The sequence below is a fragment of the Protopterus annectens genome, chromosome 3.part0 (assembly GCF_019279795.1).
Source record: "Protopterus annectens isolate FY-2018-M chromosome 3.part0, PAN1.0, whole genome shotgun sequence".
Taxonomy (NCBI): Eukaryota; Metazoa; Chordata; order Ceratodontiformes; family Protopteridae; genus Protopterus; species Protopterus annectens.
Window position 1 is genome coordinate 1,220,937,038 of NC_056731.1, and position 18,595 is coordinate 1,220,955,632.

The 18,595-nt window shown below is 42.2% G+C and overlaps 1 protein-coding gene across 1 annotated transcript in view; it reads left to right on the forward strand.

Moving 5' to 3' along the window:
* Positions 1–18,595, forward strand: part of EEF1E1 (eukaryotic translation elongation factor 1 epsilon 1) — a 293,330-nt gene that overhangs the window by 52,107 nt on the left and 222,628 nt on the right. Inside the window, exon 2 of the mRNA XM_044065421.1 lies at positions 8,979–9,179. Within this exon, the coding sequence (XP_043921356.1) occupies positions 8,979–9,179 (201 nt within the window). The remainder of the gene's footprint in view (positions 1–8,978; positions 9,180–18,595) is intronic.

The window sequence follows — 18,595 nt, forward strand, 5'->3', positions numbered from 1 at the left end:
ACTGATTAATAGGTCCAGAGCAGAAAGATACATCCCATCACTGTGGAAAACATCCTGCATCATACCACTGCACAAAGACAGCACATCTATGGAGTTTAATAACTACAGACACAGTTATTATTCTCACCCCTTCCAAAATATTAGTGAAATAATAACCTGCTCTTGGAAACACAACATGGCTTTAGGCCCCAGCACAGCACCACTACTGCCCTTCTGCCTTTTACCAGTATAATAAACCAACATAGAAACAGTGGTCTGCTTGTGTCTACCATGTTCTTAGACTTGTCGGAGCGATTTGATACTTTCTCGCGCCAGCACCTGCTTGTTCAACTCTCCTCAGACGGAGTTTCACAATACTCCTTGTTGAAGTGGCCTGCCTATCTGAAAGGCAGCAGACAATTAAATGGCAGCAAACCTACTCCTCCTTTCATCCTTTCAGTACAGGTGTCTCCCTGGGCTCTATTCTGGGTCCTCTACTATTTAATATGTTTATTAATGACCTCTTGCACCTTCACTCACCATGCTAGTTTAGTTCAGTATGCAGATTACTCAACCTTAATTTGTGCGGCATCACCAGTAAATAAACTTCAAGGAATTACCCCAAAATCATTCTCTGTGTAAGCCTGGCTCAAAGAATCAAACCTCCTGCTCAACCCTCAAAAAAACTAAGCTAATACTTTTCACCTCAAAAAGTTGCCAAAATCAAAAGCAATCTTACCATGAAGTCAGCAAATAGTCATTGAAACTGTAACATTCAGTAAACTTCTAAGCATTATAGTAGATGACAGTCTCAAATATGACCACCATATACTGCATACCATTAAATCTACATACCAGGAACTACGCTTCCTTTATAGGAGCAACAGATTCCTTACAGATGATGCAAGAAAAACTGTAGCCACCATCTTCTTACTGCTGACTCTCATATGCTGTTTGTATCATAACAAGTTTAAATGATACTTAAAGAAATTTGTCTCCTTTTTGCAATAAAAGTTACATTTGCCACCAGTCTCCCTCATAGGACCCACCATTGTCATAACTTAAAGCAGATAGAAACATATTCACAACTAGTTGCATCACACACAATCCATCATCCAGAAAAAATGCACACACAATCCATCATCCAGAAAAAATGCCCTCCACTAAACTTATTACTACCATACTGTCCAGCAAGGGATCTCCATTCTAGTAGCATTCTTATTACTGACAAGTCAAATAATGTTGTAGGAGAGACTCTGTACTCCCAATGCATTGCTAAACTCTGGAATAGTATCCCCACGCAAATAAAACTTGCAACAAACTCAGTAGTTTTAAACCACTGCTTAACCAACATCTTAACCAATCCTAGTCCTGTACCTGTATGTCTTGTACAGTCTCATCACAAGGTTAAAACTTTGTGGTCACAGTGCGATATTCTCCAAATGCTTTCCTTAAATGTAATATTCTTAACTTCTTACTGAAATGACAGATATTTTTTTTACGCAACTGCTGCTTGTACAGTCTACTAAGCTTCATGTGTGCTTTCTCTTTAATAAATTTCATCTCTGTAAAATCTTAGAATGTATAAATGTAACTATTATTTAATGCAATGTAAGCAAATTTATTTATTTATTTGACATTTGTTGACCGGGTTAGTCTGACTGAGCAACAGCCCTTTTTTCACTGGAGGCCGGGGGAGAAAAGCTCCACATTTAGTGAAGTCAAAATATGTGTATTCTCATCATTTAAGTAGTACAGTAATAAGTGAGGACAGAACCCTATAATGGAAAACATTTGTGCATCTGAAGTTATTTACAGTCTTATACCATGGCACTTTGAGTGGTATAGTAACAGACACAAGAATCTAACGCTAAGTATGTCATCGGGCGTAGTCCTTTGTACATCAGTATTTTTGTACAAGCAAATATTATATGAGTAGTACAGTAACAAAATATTTGCACCTAACAGTTTTAGTACTTTGTCGATGGAGCTCCAGAAAGAGAAAATGTCAGATGGAGCTGGGAAGAGATGAATAAGTGGCTAGTTTAGTAAAGACCAGAGAGTGGAGGATGAAGTTATGGTTAGAGAGTAGTAGGAGTAATGCGTGGAAAATTCATGGTAATAAGTGGAAATGAGTTGAAGAGTGTGCAAGTTTTGTCCTATTTTGTTTTAGGCTTGCAGATACTGAGGAGGTTTTGCTCAGAACTATGGCGAGCTCTAGGAGAGTATAGTAGGAGACTAGTGAGGCCAGGCCAGGGCAAGAGGAGGGCTGATACAAAAGCTTGTATATGATCTGGCATTGAGATAGAAGTTGATGGGGAAATTTTAACCAGTTTACTGTTTAGAGGGCAAGGCATTGGTGAAATTAAGAATGATCTTCTGCAAAGTTTTGTTTTAAGTGGATTCTAGTTTGGTTGTGAGGGAGGATTGTAGATTGTGAGGATTTGAGAGCTATAGAAGAGGTTAGAAAAGGAGGTAAACATGAGATAGTGAAATTTTGGAGTTAGTGGTGAGAATATTTTATTATGATACAGGAGACCAAGTTTTTATGTTAGGCAATGTGTAGATCAAATTTAAGTTGGTCATTAGTAATAACCCCCAGAAGCTTGGTGTGAGATTCGACTGAGATAGGTGTATTATTTAGTGAAGAGAGAGAGGGAAGATTGAGGTGGTTCAGGGTTTTGGGGGTGAAAAGCAGGAGTTTAGTTTTTTGGTGTTAAGAATCCACTGATTCTGGGTGAGCCAGTTTTCAGTTGATAGGAAGGATTTTTGCGGGAGAGTTTCGGTCCGAGAGAGAGTCGGCTATGGTAATGACTGTGGAATTGTCAGTGTATTGTACAAAAGATGACTAAGGACAGGAAGTATGCAGTTGGTAAAAATGGTAAACCGAAGAGGGTTTAGGATAGACCTTTTGGGTACTCACATTGTGATGGGTAAGAGAGGTGATGTAGTAAAGCCATCCGACTGTTGCTGATCTGAGATATAGCTTGAGAACCAGGAGATGATTCAAGGAGACAGTTTGGACAGAAGGAGAGGGTGGGATAAGATGTTGAAGGCTTTAGAAAGGTTGAGGAATAGGGTGGAAATGAGTCTGTTCTTGTCCGAGCTTAGAATATAGAGTCACTGAAAGAGAGCAGTGGAGGTACTGTGTTTTGGATGAAAGCCATGCTGTGTGGGAGTGAGTAGGTTTCCTTGTAGGAGGTGGTGTAGGTAAGATAGGTCTAAAGTTGGCAGAATCAGAAAAGTTGCCACCCTTGTGAATAGGTATGGTGTAATTTTCTTTCTAGATTGAGGGGACTTTAGCTTCTGTGAGAGTGGCTAATAAGAATATAGATGGGGAGTGCTAGTGAGTTTGCACCCCTCCAGAGAAAAAGCAGAGGGAGATTGTCCACAGAGAGAGAACAGATAGGAGTCTCCATTAGGCGAGTGTTGAGAGAGCCAGGAGAGCGTATTCTCTAGTATGGGAATGTTATCCCCTGGGGCTGTGTAGATTGCGGCAGTAGTGAAGGATTTGCGTTCATTCATTTTGCAGTTGGCAAGAAGAGGATTGTATGGGGGGGGGAGTTTCTAGTGGGACAAAGGGTGGTTGGGAATGTGATAGTGACACCCCTACCCTTTTTCTTTGTATGGTCCAGATGTAGGATGTTATAACCTGGGGTAGGAAGTCTTTGTCAGGGATGTGTGGCTTAAGCCAGGTTTGTCAGAGTAATATCTGGAGAGTTTAGGGTGATCCAAGCGTGGAATTGACTAACTTTATTCTTCAACATCAGAAGCCTACTTAGAGTGAATACGTTTTTGGGAGACCGAGTACATTGAGTAGGTGAGTTAGTGAGTTTGTTGGAATGGAGAGGGCTGTGAGGTCCAGGGTTGGGATGCATGTCGCAAGACGGGAGAAGATTGGTGAGTTTAAGTAAAGAGTCATGTGGTATGTAAAGATGGAGGTGCTATTTTGAGTTTACTTTCGGTGTAAGAGGTGAAGTGAGGAAGTATGATTTCTGGGAAGGAGTAGTTTAGTAGCAGGGATAGCTGATGGTTGGAAATGAGTGCAAGGATTGTGAAGGATCAGAGGTGAAGATGGATGTAGAGGAATGATGAGGTGTTTAGAGGAGTGTGGTAAGAGGGAGAGGTTGTATAGGAGAGAGGGAGGCAATAGAGTGTAGGGCAAATGTTCTGCTAAGTAGCATAACTAGGAATGAGACAGAGTGCTAAGGAAAGGTGAAAGAGTAGAGTAGGGTAGTAAAGAAATACCAGCAAGTTGAGTTAGAGCTTCCCTAAGCTGACTGGTATGTTATTGGGCTATGTAAGGTGATTTGTCAAGAATAATCAAGTTGAAGTAAGGTAGGTTCAAACTGAAGTAGAGTATGTTCATGTTGAGAAGGAGATGAGAGTAGAGTGTTTAGGGGAGGTGGGGTTAAGTAGATTGATCTAACTTGTTCCCAGAATATAGGAGTGGAGGTGTGACTATCTTTAGCAAAAGAGGTCAGAAAGGAGGTGAAAGAGTTAGGGAAAGTCAGGTAGCATAAGAAGTGAGACTATATAGAGGCAGAGTAGGAGTGAAGTAAGAATAGCGAGAGTCTTTAGGGGAGGAGATTAAATGTTTAGAGGGAGTGGTTGGAGGTGAAGGGGTAACAGGAAGTGAGGTATGGCAAGTAATTGTGTGTGGCTGAAAGGGTGAGGCACAGCAGTGATTGGATGAGAGTGACAGTGAATAGGGGTGGGAAGTGGCAAGAGGCGTATAGCTGTAAATTAAATTATATGGGAGTGGTGGGAATGGAGGTAGGGTAGGGGAGCGGAGTGAGCCTGAGCTCAATGAGGGAGAATGGAGCAGGCTGTACCAGATTCTGTTAGTGTACAAGAATGATAATAGGCCATCAGTTTAGAAAGAAAAAATAATCAGGTAGTTAGTGAGGTCTTACCTTGTGTAAGAGGGCAGTTTGAGAGGAAAGGAAAATTTGAAAGGGTGGAAAATTTAAAAGGGTGGATTTTGCAGGTGAGAGAGAGAAAATAAAAAGCTAACACTGGAGGAGTGGGTCACTGAGAGGGCTGTGCACAGGCGAAGGAGGTGAGAAAGTAAGAGGAGAGAGCCTCAGAAATGAATGAGTGTACTATTGATAGGAATAGGAGTAAAGGGAGAGGTGGGGGAAGAGAAATTTGAGTAGTAGCAGAAGAAGAAAGCGGAACAAAGGCAGGCAGAAAGTAAGAGTTAGGGGAAAATGAGAGTTGGGGGAATGGACTGCAGGGGGAGAAAGGATGGGGGTTAGAGCAAGTTGCAGTTGGTGAGAGGGAGAAGGAGGGGTTTATGTGCTGGAACAGCTCTGGGAGATAAAAAATCAAGGGGTAGGGAGTTAGCCCTTTACATACAGTAATAGCACAGAGGAAGTTTGTATGCAGAGGTTCTTCGGCTGGAAAGGTGTCTTCCCTTGCGTCATGGAATAGAGTTAAATTGGAGCAATGCAAGTGGGCCTCTTGGACCTAATAAATAAGTGTAGATAAAAAGTAGTAAAACGTAGCTAGTATAAGAAAAGCAAGTAATAAAGGCCTGTAATAGTATGTCTGGTGGAGAAGTAAGAGCAGAAAGGTAGTATAAGTTGAGAGGGAGAAAGTTCAGAGGATGTAGAAGAAGGGTTACAGATGGAGCGGGAGGTGCAGTACAAAGATTAAATCAGTTTAAAAGCACGACCCATTATAACACTATACAAACAACTTCGATTAAAGCAGCATTTCAGCCAGAAGTCCAAGGCAAGAAAAAAAAAAACAGCTAACTAAAAATTCAGTGCATTGTCTATACTTTACATCAGTAGAGATTATGATTAAGATCAACTTGCAGTTGAGCAGATGTTAAACAAAGAAAATAAAACCGCAGTAATCTGGATTTGTCTTTGCTTCATTTCAGAGGTAACATAAATAATTTAACCGAGTTAGCAAGGAAAAGTGAGCAAGAAGCATGGAATTTTCAATGTAAAAAAAAAAGTCAGAACTTCTGGTTCCTTTGAAATGGCATTTAAATGTAAAGAAAGGTGGTGTTAAACTAGAATATCCCAGTGACAGGTACAGGGGTAGGGTTGAGGTGTTTAAGCATAGACTGTAAAGAGCATGCACTGTTGTAGAACAGTAAAATGGGTCGATTGCGAGAGTCGTAAACAAGTCATTGTCGGGTCGTACAGAGGAGGCTTTGTGTAATGGTCAGGAAAAACAAACTCTCAGAGACCTGAAACCTTCAGATTGACAGACTGGCATGTACCTTGCAACAGTATGTACTACTTGCAGTAGGGGTATAGGGAACAAATTCACTTTAACATGGCTGCTAGGTGTTCATTCAGGTAGTCACAAGAAGATGGTCAGCCAAGGGCCAGGAAGGGTCGACTACAGCAGCTATACAAGCCAGTCGGCACAGGCCTTAAGTTTGCTCACAAATGCTCCTTTTAATTAGGAGATTCAAAGAAGTAGCACGTCGCAGGTAATTTAAAAGGAGAGCTATATGGGCATGTTAAAGACTAGCTTGGAGGTAAGTAAAGAAAAACAAGAATGCAAGTCAATCAAAGGCTGAGGAGCGGGGAAAATGTTCACGGGGGTAGGCATCTACATGTAATATGCTTAATTAAGGGAGTCCTGGCTCCGTTACTCCCCAGGATTATTAATAGCATTAGTCTATGCCATTTCAAAGGAGTGAGAAGCAAGAAGTTGAGTGATATCTTGCAGTTAGGGAGTAACGCTTTACAAAGTTTATCAATCAAACTAATCGAAACAATTTCCTTAAGGTGATACGCTGTATAAAGTATACAGGTCACTAGATGATTTAGTAATATAATTCAAAAATAAGGTTGCACAGTAAAGATGCTCATTTCTGAGAAAGCTTCAGTAGTACAGTCATTAATATCAGCTTAATAATGCAGCAGTAACTGAAGTATTTAAAGCAGAGTGTGAAAAAATGAGTAACCGCTCGTTACAGTACATGAGATTAGCAGAACAGCCAAAATGTCAAAAGATCGCTTAGCAGCAAATGTGAATAAAGTGTAACTCAGAAACACAGATGTTCATTCCAATCATCAGAGGAGTTTAAATATGGTTGTAGTAACAGAAAGCAGTTGCCTTATGGCTGACCACACATCGCCGGTGAAGTCAATGGTTTAAGAGTGACTGAGGTGGCAAGAAAGAGTGAAGGAGAGTTAGAGTGGGTTTTAAATGTCGCCAAGTATTATGGGAGTGAAAGGCGGAGACGAAGGTAGATGTACCGTGTAGTGTGAATAGTGGGGACGAGATGGGATGGGCATAGAAGTGAGGGGAGGAGGTGAGATGGATTCTGCGAGTGTGTAAGAGTAGACCATCAGTTTAGAAAGAAAATGGCCAGGTTAACCATCAGTTTAGAAAGAAGATGGATAGTGAGGTTTTACCTAATGTAAGAGGGCAGCGAGAGTGGAAAGAAAGAAATTTAAAGGATGGACTTTGTGGGTGAAAAAGAGAAAAAAAGTTTAAACTGAAGGAGTGGGCCATGGAGAGGGCTGTGCACAGGTGACTGATGTGAGAGAGTAATGGGGAGAGCCTTGGAAATGAAGAGCATACTATTGATAGGAATAGGAGTAAAGGGGGGATTAGAGTGGTAGCAGAAGAAGAAAGCCGAGCAAAGGCAGGCAGAAAGTTAAGAGTTTGGAGAAATGGACTGCTGGGAGAGAAAGGAAGGGGGGTTGGAGCAAGGTGCGGTTGGTGAGAGGGAGAAGGGGGGTGTGCTGGAACAAACCAAGTGAGATTAAAAAATAAAATCAAGGAGTAGGGAGTTAGCCCTTTACATATAGTCTTAATTCATCCATTAATTATCATGACTTTTTAAAGCTACAAGCGAATTTGTGACTTTAACTATGGATATACATTGTTCTATATAAGAAAGTAGTATATCCATGTATATATACAAGGTGTATGTGTATATAATATACAAGCTTACTTAAATCTTTAAATATACTTTCCTTTAAAAATGTTATTTACCTAAAATAATTTATCTTAAAATCTTAAATTATTAAATTACAATAGCAGTAACATCAAACACCATTCCACAACTTTCTCCAACAACTCCAACTCTTAAGTTAAAATAACTTAAACCTATACATATCTAAAAAATAACATGAATTTTATACAAATAAACCTATATGTTGACATCCAGCTTCTCTACAAACTATATTATGTTATATAAAAATTTTTTTTATGTATATATAAAATTAAATTTTTTAGATGCATATACATAAAAAGGTATGCAAAATTCCTAAATGTTATAAAAGAATTTGTAAACAATACAGTACAATACACAGCAAGCAATAACCCAATTATCTCCTTAATGCCCTCAATTTTAATATACATTTAATTGATGCATACTCATTTAAACCTGGAGGGATTTGGGCTAGTGTTCTAATTTGCCATAAAAGTTCTTGTTCTTCAAGCCATTAAGGGTGTGATTTCTTAATCAAATATTGTGTATTTAAACAAAGTTGTGTGGTTGTGTAAATTGTTTGTCTGAAGAAGGTTGAGGTAACTATTTTTGTTTATTGCTAGTTTGGTATCGTTTTAGCTCTTTTCCACTTTACATATAGTAATAGCACAGAAGAAGTTTGTATGCAGAGGTTCTTCAGCTGGAGAGGTGTCTTCTCTTGTGTCTTGGAGTGGAGTTAAATTTTTAGCAACGTAAATGGAACTTTTCTCCCCAGGCCTCTGCTGAAAATGGATATTACCCAGTCAGACTTTCCTGGTATACAAAGACAAATAATTAAATTAAATATTTAGTACACAGAGTATATCTTTGAGTACACAGAGAATGCCTAGCTACACATTTGACTGTTACCTTGAAGATACAGTATAAAGGATATTGAGTGGGGTTTCTTGCGTTCTGCTCTTATGAATTCTGTGTTTTTATTTTTTTTATTTTGTAAAGCGTTTCCTTGTATTGACATTCAGGTACAGTGTTTAGTGTCCGACAGTAGGCCTTATTGTAATAGCTGCTGATTTCTTTCCTGCAGGTTCCTGTTCTGCAGACAAGTGATGGGCCCAGTTTAGTTGGCCTCATCACAATAGCAGTTCATCTTGCTAGGCAAGCCAGTAAAGGGCATCTCCTGGGAAGCACAGCAGAGGAGAAGGCAATTGTTCAGCAGTGGTTGGAATACCGGATTACCCAAATCAGTGGGCTTACAAACAGAGAAGATATCTGCAGTAGTCTAAAGGTAAGGAAAGAGAAACAACGGGCGCCTAGTTTTTTACATATACATGTGTACCTGTTACTCTGACCTACATTTTAATCTTTTTCTCTCTGCAAAGATATGAGGCAATGGAAAGGCCATTTGAAGACCATGGAAAATTCTAAGCATCCTTGCTAGCATCCCACATTTGCTTAAAACTGCAGCTTTCTGATAGTAAGCTGGGGAATTGATATACTTTTTGAAATGTATTTCCATTTACTGTTCCCCGGTGCTGAATATACAGTATAGTGCTCTCTGACAATTTAAAAAGAATTGTATATGGAAAAGTAGGTATACCTTCTTTGAGCATATTTCCTGCGTGGGTAATAGCAAATTAGGCTATATGGCAATATGTTTTGAAAACTTTATCTTTATATTCAAGCAACCATTGTATCTCTTGCTTGTCACCATATAATGAACTAGTCAGTGTGTGTGTGTGTGTGTGTGTGTGTGTGTGTGTGTGTGTGTGTGTGTGTGTGTGTGTGTGTGTGTGTGTGTGTAAAATTAAAAAAAAAATGTATTTATTGTGCATACTCCACCTGATTGAGCCCTCTCAGCATTACCTACTTGCAGACTTTTGCCCCATACCTTTTGCTTGGAAATTCAGAAAAGCACTGTACATTTTTCCATATTCATCTGACAAATGGAAGTCTTTACATGTTTGTGGGAAGCAAGAAGTACCAATGTGGGCTTAATTAAGTTGTTTGATCATCACTAGTTGCATAAGGCTGACAAATGGAATCTGATATCCTTATGTGATAACTGTGCTTTGAAGCAACGTGCGACTCCTTGGTAAGAAGACTGTAGGCCTATGGATATTATTCAGGGACGGGCAAGAATTATTTTAGGCCACTGTGGGATCATTTTGAGCTGCAGTGTATGAAATGTTGAACCTCATTGTGTAAATTTCCACATTTATGCAGACTGGAAAACAAAATCACATTGTCATGTTTTCCCACAAAAAATGTAGACTTAAATAAAGGAGATACTCAAGAAGTTAGTATGTAGACTAATATGTTCGTATCGGCTGACTGCCCTTCTAGGCTATTTTAAGCCTAGCCAGTTACCCCATGTGAGAATCAAACCCTGCACCTTGTGTCTTATAAGGTAAGCACTATAACCATTATGCCAAACTCCTTGACTTGTGTATTTAAGGTGCATATATAAAGTACTAGTCTGTCAAGTTATGAATAAACTGTAATGTGTTTCAGTAGATTAAGTAATGGTACTTGTATGTGATGTGGCAAAGTGCACAATAGTGCTACATGTATGTATTCTTACTGTCACCCGGACAATGAGTTTGGGACTGTCTGTGGTACCCCAGCCAAGTGATAAAACGTGTGTGTTTCCCCCCAATGTCTGATGCATCTCTACTAATGGGAATAGTGCAGAAATATTAAATGCTTTCCTAGCAGTTGACAGTGTGGAAGGCTCAAGCCTAGTTGTTTGAGAAATGGGAAAAACAGCCACTGTCTGTGTATTTTATAGTGTTTCTGTGGTACATTAGCTTGATAAAGTTCGATAGCGTACAACAGCTACAGTTGTGCAAGTTAAATACCAAATGATTCTCAGTGTAAAACAATTTAAAACTACTCTACGATGTTTCTTCTACAGAATAGTGGGGGGTATAGGGCAAAGTTGCACAGATTAGTGGAGTGGCTTAATAGTCACTGTTTCCATGGTAGAGACCAAGTCTGGGTACATTGATTAGTTGGTGGGGAAGGGGAGGCAAAATTGGACTGCTTTTTCTCTTGACTACCATTGTAAAACGAGTTGAATTAGTTGACCCATGCTGGATGTATACATACAGGATAGCCAAAGGAATTGTACTGCAGTCCAGGAGGTCAGTTCATTAAAATCTAGTTGGGGGGAGGGGGACCAAGATGTAGTTTAGTCGATGTGGGTAAAGGTAACTGAACACAACAGATGTATACCCCCTTCTCAGCCTTATGGTAACAGCAGTTGATTTGATGTCACTTTCATTCATTCATTCCTCAACTGATGGGCCTCTGCTTCTAGATCCTTGGATGCAAACTCTTGAGCTCCTCCCTTTACCCACAATGCACTGCCAGTCTAACATACCTCTGATCTCATTTGCAGTCTATCTCTACAGATGCCGATCCTCTTGCTGTCAAGCTATTGGTGTTTTTTTTCTGGGTTAAAGCAGTGATTGAGTCTCAATTTCTTTCCTTCAATAGGCTATCTGCCGATCCTCTTGCTGTCAAGCTATTGGTGTTTTTTTCTGGGTTAAAGCAGTGATTGAGTCTCAATTTCTTTCCTTCAATAGGCTATCTGCTGAATTTCTGTCATTTTACTTCCTTTATTCTAGTAATTTTTCTTCTCTAGAGTCCTGTTTTTCCTTCCAATACCATTGTTTGTACTTTGGCTTTCTTCTCTCTGTTTTCTTCCTGCCCTTTTTATGGCATTCTTCACTACCATTGTTGATAGTCTTTCTTGCTTTTCCCTTACCAAAAAAAAAAAAAAACAAAATCTTTGTATAACAATTTTTTAGTCCATATTTGTAGCTATTTCCTTTTGGGCCTTCTCCATCTTTGGTATGTGCTAGGCTGGCTGATAAACCAACTGGCTTCAAGAAATGTGTCTCCTGTGGGCAGAAAATACCTAATTCATATGCCCACAATCTGTTATTTGGGCATTGCCCATTTAGATGCAGATTGTAAAATTTCTGCCGGCTTAAGTCCAGGGCACTCGTGGTTAAATACTTCAAACTTGTTTTGAAGGGTTTTCTGCTTTCCACTTCCTCTATTCCACCTGGGGCTCAAACCCCCCTCAAAATAAATCTGACAAAAGGAATCACCTGGGATTTGGTCACCTCTTTGCCATATCTGATACCTTCTTGATTCCCTTCTCCATTTTTGCAGGAGTCTCCTCACAAGCACTTGAGGCCACCATCCACTAGCTCCTCACTCAGGTTTTCCTGGAGTTTTGTCTGTGGCTGAAGTGGATACTATGCTGAGGAAGTTGCTTATATCCAGATGGGAGTAATTCTTGGTCTCCCATCAGATACGTGAACCTGCCCATGACTAGTTCTCCTTTAGTTTCTCATTATTTGATCCAGCCTGTTTGGAGCCCTCTGTACAAGATCCTTGGGGTGTCTTCATTGGATTCAAAAACTGTTCCTTCTTAGACTCTGAGTGAACAGCTGAGTGAAGCAACCAGAGTCTTTTGGAGTCGAAGCATTTGTGCCAGATCCAAGGGACTAGGGTCAACTTCAGAGTTTCTGGAGCCTTCCCTGCCCTTTGGAGCTTTGGCTGTGGATATCCTGGGTCTGACTACATCCTCAGGTGGAGTGCTTACAAGGTTTCAGGGGACGGGGGTGTAAGAGAAGTCTGCTCTGCTACCTCCAGCCTAGCCTCTGTTAGGCACTCTGCCTTAGAGATTGTGGAGAGGGCTTTCTCTTTACCTAGAGAAAGGACATCCCTATCCCCCTCAGATTGTCAGTCTTACCACCTTTGGGTCTTTGCTGTGAACCTCGATCTTCCACTCCACTGGAAAAGCTAGCCCTTTCAAGTCTCCAATTAGTCCCTCAGGACTCCCCTATCACTTCTGGGCAGACCATCCCACTGATGAGGTCCATCTGAAGAGACCATGCAAAAGCAGATCCATAAGATTCCCTTTTGGAATCTTTCACAGAGGACAGTGATTTTGATGAAGGGGAGAGGTCCCCCAGATCTCCATCCTAATATATCTGCTTTGGTGACCTTCTTGAACTCTTAGGTTCATAGGTTCATACTAGGCTATCTGTCCTAGGGCATTTATAAGCCTAGCCAGAGTATGTTTGGCTTTCGCCACCCATTTTAAATTAATTTTGCTATGCCCTTTTTCGAGGATAGTATACTGTGCCTCTGTCTAATAGTGACACATAAGTGATACCCGGGGTCTACTACAATTTCCTATCCACTCATCAAGATTCCTCTTGAAGAGAGTCAATGAGGGACTGTGCCTAACCTGGACTGGGATTTTATTCCAGAGTGAAGGGAGCCTCTGGGTTATGAATCTGTCCCTCCTGCATGTCCTATTTATTTCAGTGCTGAGGTTCAAGTCTCTCGAGCACGTAGCTCAATGGGATTTGGAGCTTTTGAGGTGCAGCATGTCCCTTAATTCCGGGTTGGACATGGCTTTATACGTGGGGCACAGATTGCCTCTGAGGAGGTGGTATGCCACTGAGTAGAGCTGGAGTTTCTTTAACCGGGCAGCATATGGCATCTGTTTGAGCCCTTTGATCCTCTTGGTGAGATACTTTTGGGGTCTTTCCAGTTGCTGCAGGTGTTTGGTAAGGTACATCCCAAAAGGGGCATTGTACTCTATTATGGACCTGATGAGGGATGAGTAAAGAGGCACGATGACCTCCCCTGATCTAGATGTGAATCCCTTCATGATTAGGTGGGCTGTATAAAATGTTTTTCTAACCACTTTGGCCACGTGGTTGTCAAATGAGAGATTGCTATCAACTTGGGTCCCCAGGTCCCTAATTACTTCTTCTGTACTTAATGGATTAACACCTATGTGGTAATTTGTGGGCACTTTGTTTTTGCCAAAGGGGATGACTATACACTTTTTGCCGTTTAACTTGAGGCCATGGCTGTGGCACCAGTTGTCTGTTTCGGTGAGGCCCTTTTGGAGGATGCTTGTGTCGGCTGGAGAGTCTATTATGGCGCCCAGTTTGCAGTCATCTGCGAACTTGGTCAGCCACAGTCCTTCCGTGTTGGCCTGTACCTCCGAGAAACATATACCGAACAAGAGAGGTCCTAGGACTGAGCCTTGTGGGACGCCACTTGTAACTGGTTTGGAGTCTGACATGGCTCCAGCAATTCTAACCATGTGGGTTCTGTCCTTGAGCCAGTTTGCAACCCATCTAGTGACATAGGGGTTTATATTTAAGCTGGTGAGCTTATCTATAATGCTCGAGTGGGGTATTGCATCAAAGGCTTTTGCAAGGTCCAGGTAGGCTGTGTGGACCACCTTTCCTTCGTCAATGGCCTTGGTGGCGGTTTCAAAGAAGTCGACCAGGTTTAAGAGGCATGATCTGCCCTTAACAAAGCCGAACTGGATAGGATCCAGAGTCTGTAGGTCCCCAATATCTTTATTTATGAGGTCCATGATGATCTTTTCCATAGCTTTGCAGACCAAGCTAGTCAGGCTTATGGGGCGATAGTTTCCACGTTCTGTTGAGGCATCACCTTTGTGGAGAGGGACCACTGTTGCTGTACGCCACTCTTTGGGTACATATCCTGAAGTAGGGCTGAGATTGAACAGTAGTTTTATGTTTGGGTTTAGCTCTTCTTGGAGTTCATGTAGGATGCAGCCCGGGACACCGTCTGGTCCCATTGATGCTGTGTTTTTTGCTTTGGAGAGGGTGGCTCTTACCTGAGCATCTGAGATGTCAGGGGGGCAGCACTCTGCTGGGATAGATATTTGCCCTTTTGGTGGGGAGGGGGGGGGGGTTGTGCTGAACCTGTCAGCTAGGATGTTGGCAATGTCTGTGGGTTTGGTGTATTTTTTTATCATTTTGGACTAATTCTGAGCATATCTGGGAATTTCCACCCAGGTTCCTAACATAACTAAAGAAAGCCTTGTGATTATCCTTAGTGTCCTGTGCAATTTTTCTCTCGAAGCTGGCTTTAGACGATTTTATGAGTGCCCGTAGTTTTTTGCTAATACTGAACAGAGATGCCTTCCCTTTTTGGGATTTTGCTCTATCATGTAGTAACTTCCTCCTTCTGTTGTATAGTTTGTTTATGGCTGGGGTCCACCAGACAGGACGTCTGCCTTTGGAGGATTGGGTCTTGGTTTTATTTGGGATTGCATGATCCATGCATTCCTGAAGGTGTTCGTAGAATGCATTTATAAAGGATTCTGCAGTCTGGGCCGTATTTTCCACAGGCCCGGGGGATTTTGAAGGATTTCACCTCTGTTTTGAGGAGTGTGAAATTTGCTTTAGAGAAGTTTTTCACTGTGGTTTTCTGTGAAGGGGATGGGGTCAGGATGTGAATATCCAGTTGGATTAGTTTATGGTCTGATCTTACCAGTGAGGGATACACTTCTGGTCTGGAGCATAGAGTCCCCATGTTGGTGATGATCAGGTCCAGTATGTTTTCCCCTCTTGTGGGAGTGGTAACAAGTTGTTCCATAGCATTTGAGTTTATGAATTCTAGGAACCTTTGGGCTAGGGTGTTTGAGTTAGAGTAATGCTCCCAGTCTATGTTTGGGTAGTTGAAGTCGCCCAATATAATGGTGTTTGGAGAGACCTTCATATTTTCCAGTGTTCTCAGGAAGGCCAAGTGGGGTTCCTGGGATTGGGAGGGTGGTCTCTGTAGCAGGCTATAAACTGAAAGGCAGTTTTACCCACTGTTAGTTGCACATGGATAGTCTCTGATGCTTCGTGCTGTGCCACCAACCTGGAGGTGTGGGTATCTTTGATGAATATTGATACTCCCCCTCCTTTTGTAGTTCGGTCCAAGTTTTGGGGCCGAAAAGCATGGTATGAGGTATAACCTGGTAGTGCTGGGGTGCTCTCGGGAGCCCTGAACCAGGTTTCTGTTACTGCACAGATATCGATGTTCTCCATGCTAAGGAGAGTTTCGAGTGCGTGCATCTTGAGGTTTAGACTTCTGACTCTTAAAGCAAAAAGGTGGATGGTCGTCTGACACCCCGTCCTAAGAGGAGTTGGTGTTCCTGGAAATTTTTAGGTCTGGCCCAGCTACATCTTGGGTGCCTGAACCCCCCCCCCACCACCACCAGCTGATGACCTTTTATAGAACTAGTCTCTTTGACTGACATGAAGGGACCTGGATACTACAGAGCCTGTCCCCGAGCATCCAGATACTCTGAAGTTTACAGATTTTTGCAGAATGTCCAGATTTTTGCTTCATATTTTTGGTGTGTTCCTCCTAAAGTCTGCATCTGTCTGGCAAATAGCTGAGGATTAAAGTCATTAAACAATTACAAACATTTGAGTTTAAGACTCCACATCCTTTGTAGAATTCATGCTAATGAAAACCTATTATTCTATCAACTTTCTAAGTTTGTAAGAGCAATATTTAAAATCTGTTTCTATTTGTCCCCCCACCCATCATTTTAGGCTTTGTCCAGATTTTTTGCTCTAAGAGGTTGAGAGGTATGCTCTGAATCTCTCTCTGGGTTCATGTCTGCAGAGGACCAGAATAGTCTTTCTTCATAACTAGCCACCTTTTAATCTGTGACACATCCATGAGACTGATTTCCCATGTAGTGGAAGGTACCTCTTGGGTTGCAATTTCAGGCATAGCCACTAGGAGAAATGCCTGAATGCATCTATGTGAATTTGGGCTTCCTTCTTGGACAGACCCTACTAGCGTGTCTGAATGGTGGCCAACTCTTGCCTTCTGGAGGTAGTCGGGGAGTTTTGTCTCTGCACCAAAAAGCCTGTGCATCCATCACAAACGATTCATGGCTGGGGTGCAGAGAATTATATCCAGAGGTTGTATCATACCATTTTCCAAATTCCCCCTTGCGAGAATGCAAAAAACCTCTGATGTTCCACCCAGTCAGAGGGAGATGGCAGCATTAGTAATAGAAAAGCTGCTCAGAAAAAGTCATCCAGTAGGTCCCCTAGACCAAATATGATTGGAACTTTAGTGCTAAAGAAGAGAGAGGACTTCTAGCTCTAGATTCTGCATTCTAGATCTTAGCAGGTTAAAGCAGTATGTCAAGTATACAAAGTTCCGGATGGTGACGGTTAAGTCCATTTTGCCTGTACTGCAAAAAGACAATTGGATGTGCTTGTAGATCTTCAGGATGCTTACTGTTACATCAGAGTGAACAGGCACTCCAGGAATGTATGTGCTTCTAGCTGGGAGCCAGTCATTACCAGTTCAGAGCCCTTCTCTGTGACCTCACCACAACCCCCCAGGGTGTCACTAAATGCTTGGCAGTGGTAGCAGCTCATCTGAGACTGCTGGGATTCTCCATTTCCATACCTAGATGACTGGCTTCCAACTGCCTCAAACAGACATCTACTTCTACAGTTAAGGGACTTCTTGCTCCAGTTGTGTCTTCATCTAGGCATTGCAGTCAATTACAGCAAGTCTCAGCTCACACCCACGCGGAGTCTAGAGTTCATGGGTGCTCGTCTAAACACGGTCACACAGCAGCTCTTCCACCTACATGAATTCAGACACACTGATATTATGTCACGAAAGTGATCTCGTGCATGTCTAATTTTACAAGCCTTGGGGTCCATGGCAGCTACTATCACCCGGGTTCCTTTAGCAAGGTTTCATATGTGGACTTTGCAGTAGACTCTGAAGGATCTTGACAGGGGCGATAATCTTGCAAAAAATATCTCTTCTTTGGTGGCTTCACTCAGATTGTTCTTCCCATGGCCATGGTGACTACAGATGCCTCCCAACAGGGGTGTGGGGAGGGGCATTATTAGGAAGGACAACCCAAAGTATATAATCCCCAGAAGAGACCAAGGCACATATCAATGTTTTGGAAATGAGTGCAGTTCTCCTAGCGTTACAGGGCTTTCAAGACACACTTCCTCCAGGATGAATGTTATTCAGATGGACAATGAAGGGGCTAGATCCGAAGTAGTTGACTGCATTTTGATCATCAGCCTGTGGGTATTCAGATCTGAGATGGCAGATTCACCAGCAACTGATCCGAGCTCCAAGCTCCTCCCTTTACCCAAAATATCCCTCCATCTCCTTCCTTCCCTCAGATCTCGTTTGCCGCGGCTTAGCCTAGCATTGTGGTCTCAGAGCTCCAGGCATGGTGAGTAGTTTTAGTGATAGTTTTTTGGGTGTTTGTACTTTTGTGGTAGTGTCAGGTAGGTTTCCTGTCCCTTGTCCCTCCCCTTTCGCTGTTGCTTCGGGTTTACAAAATAAAAAATTCAGTTTACTCAGTGTAGTGCCTTCCTTCACCCTTCCCCCTCCTTGGTGGTCAGTTAGGTGTGAGTGTGTGTGGTCAGGCAGGTTAGGGCCTTGTGATGGCTGATCAGCAGAAGCTGGTATTTAGAAAGTGCACAGTGTGTGGTCTCTGGCTGATGACCACACTCTGTGTGTGGTTTGTATGGGGATTCCCCATCTTTCTACTATTTGTGCAGGGTTTAACTCCAGGCCCCTGAAAGATTGTAGGGCTAAGTTAGTTTTCTCCCTGCTACAGAGGCAGCTGTCTCCCCTTTGGATAAAGTCACGGCTGTGAGTGTTGCTGCTTCTTTTGCTACACTTTCTTCCCCCTCCCTCCCAGGCCTTCGAGGAACAACAGGCGGTTTGAGCCCTCTTTGGAGAGCCCCACCAATGAGGTTCCACGCAAAAGGAGGCACCTGGACTCCTCCCCAGAGTCCCTCACTGAGGACACAGATTTGGAGGAAGGGGAAGGTTCCCCCAAATCACCCC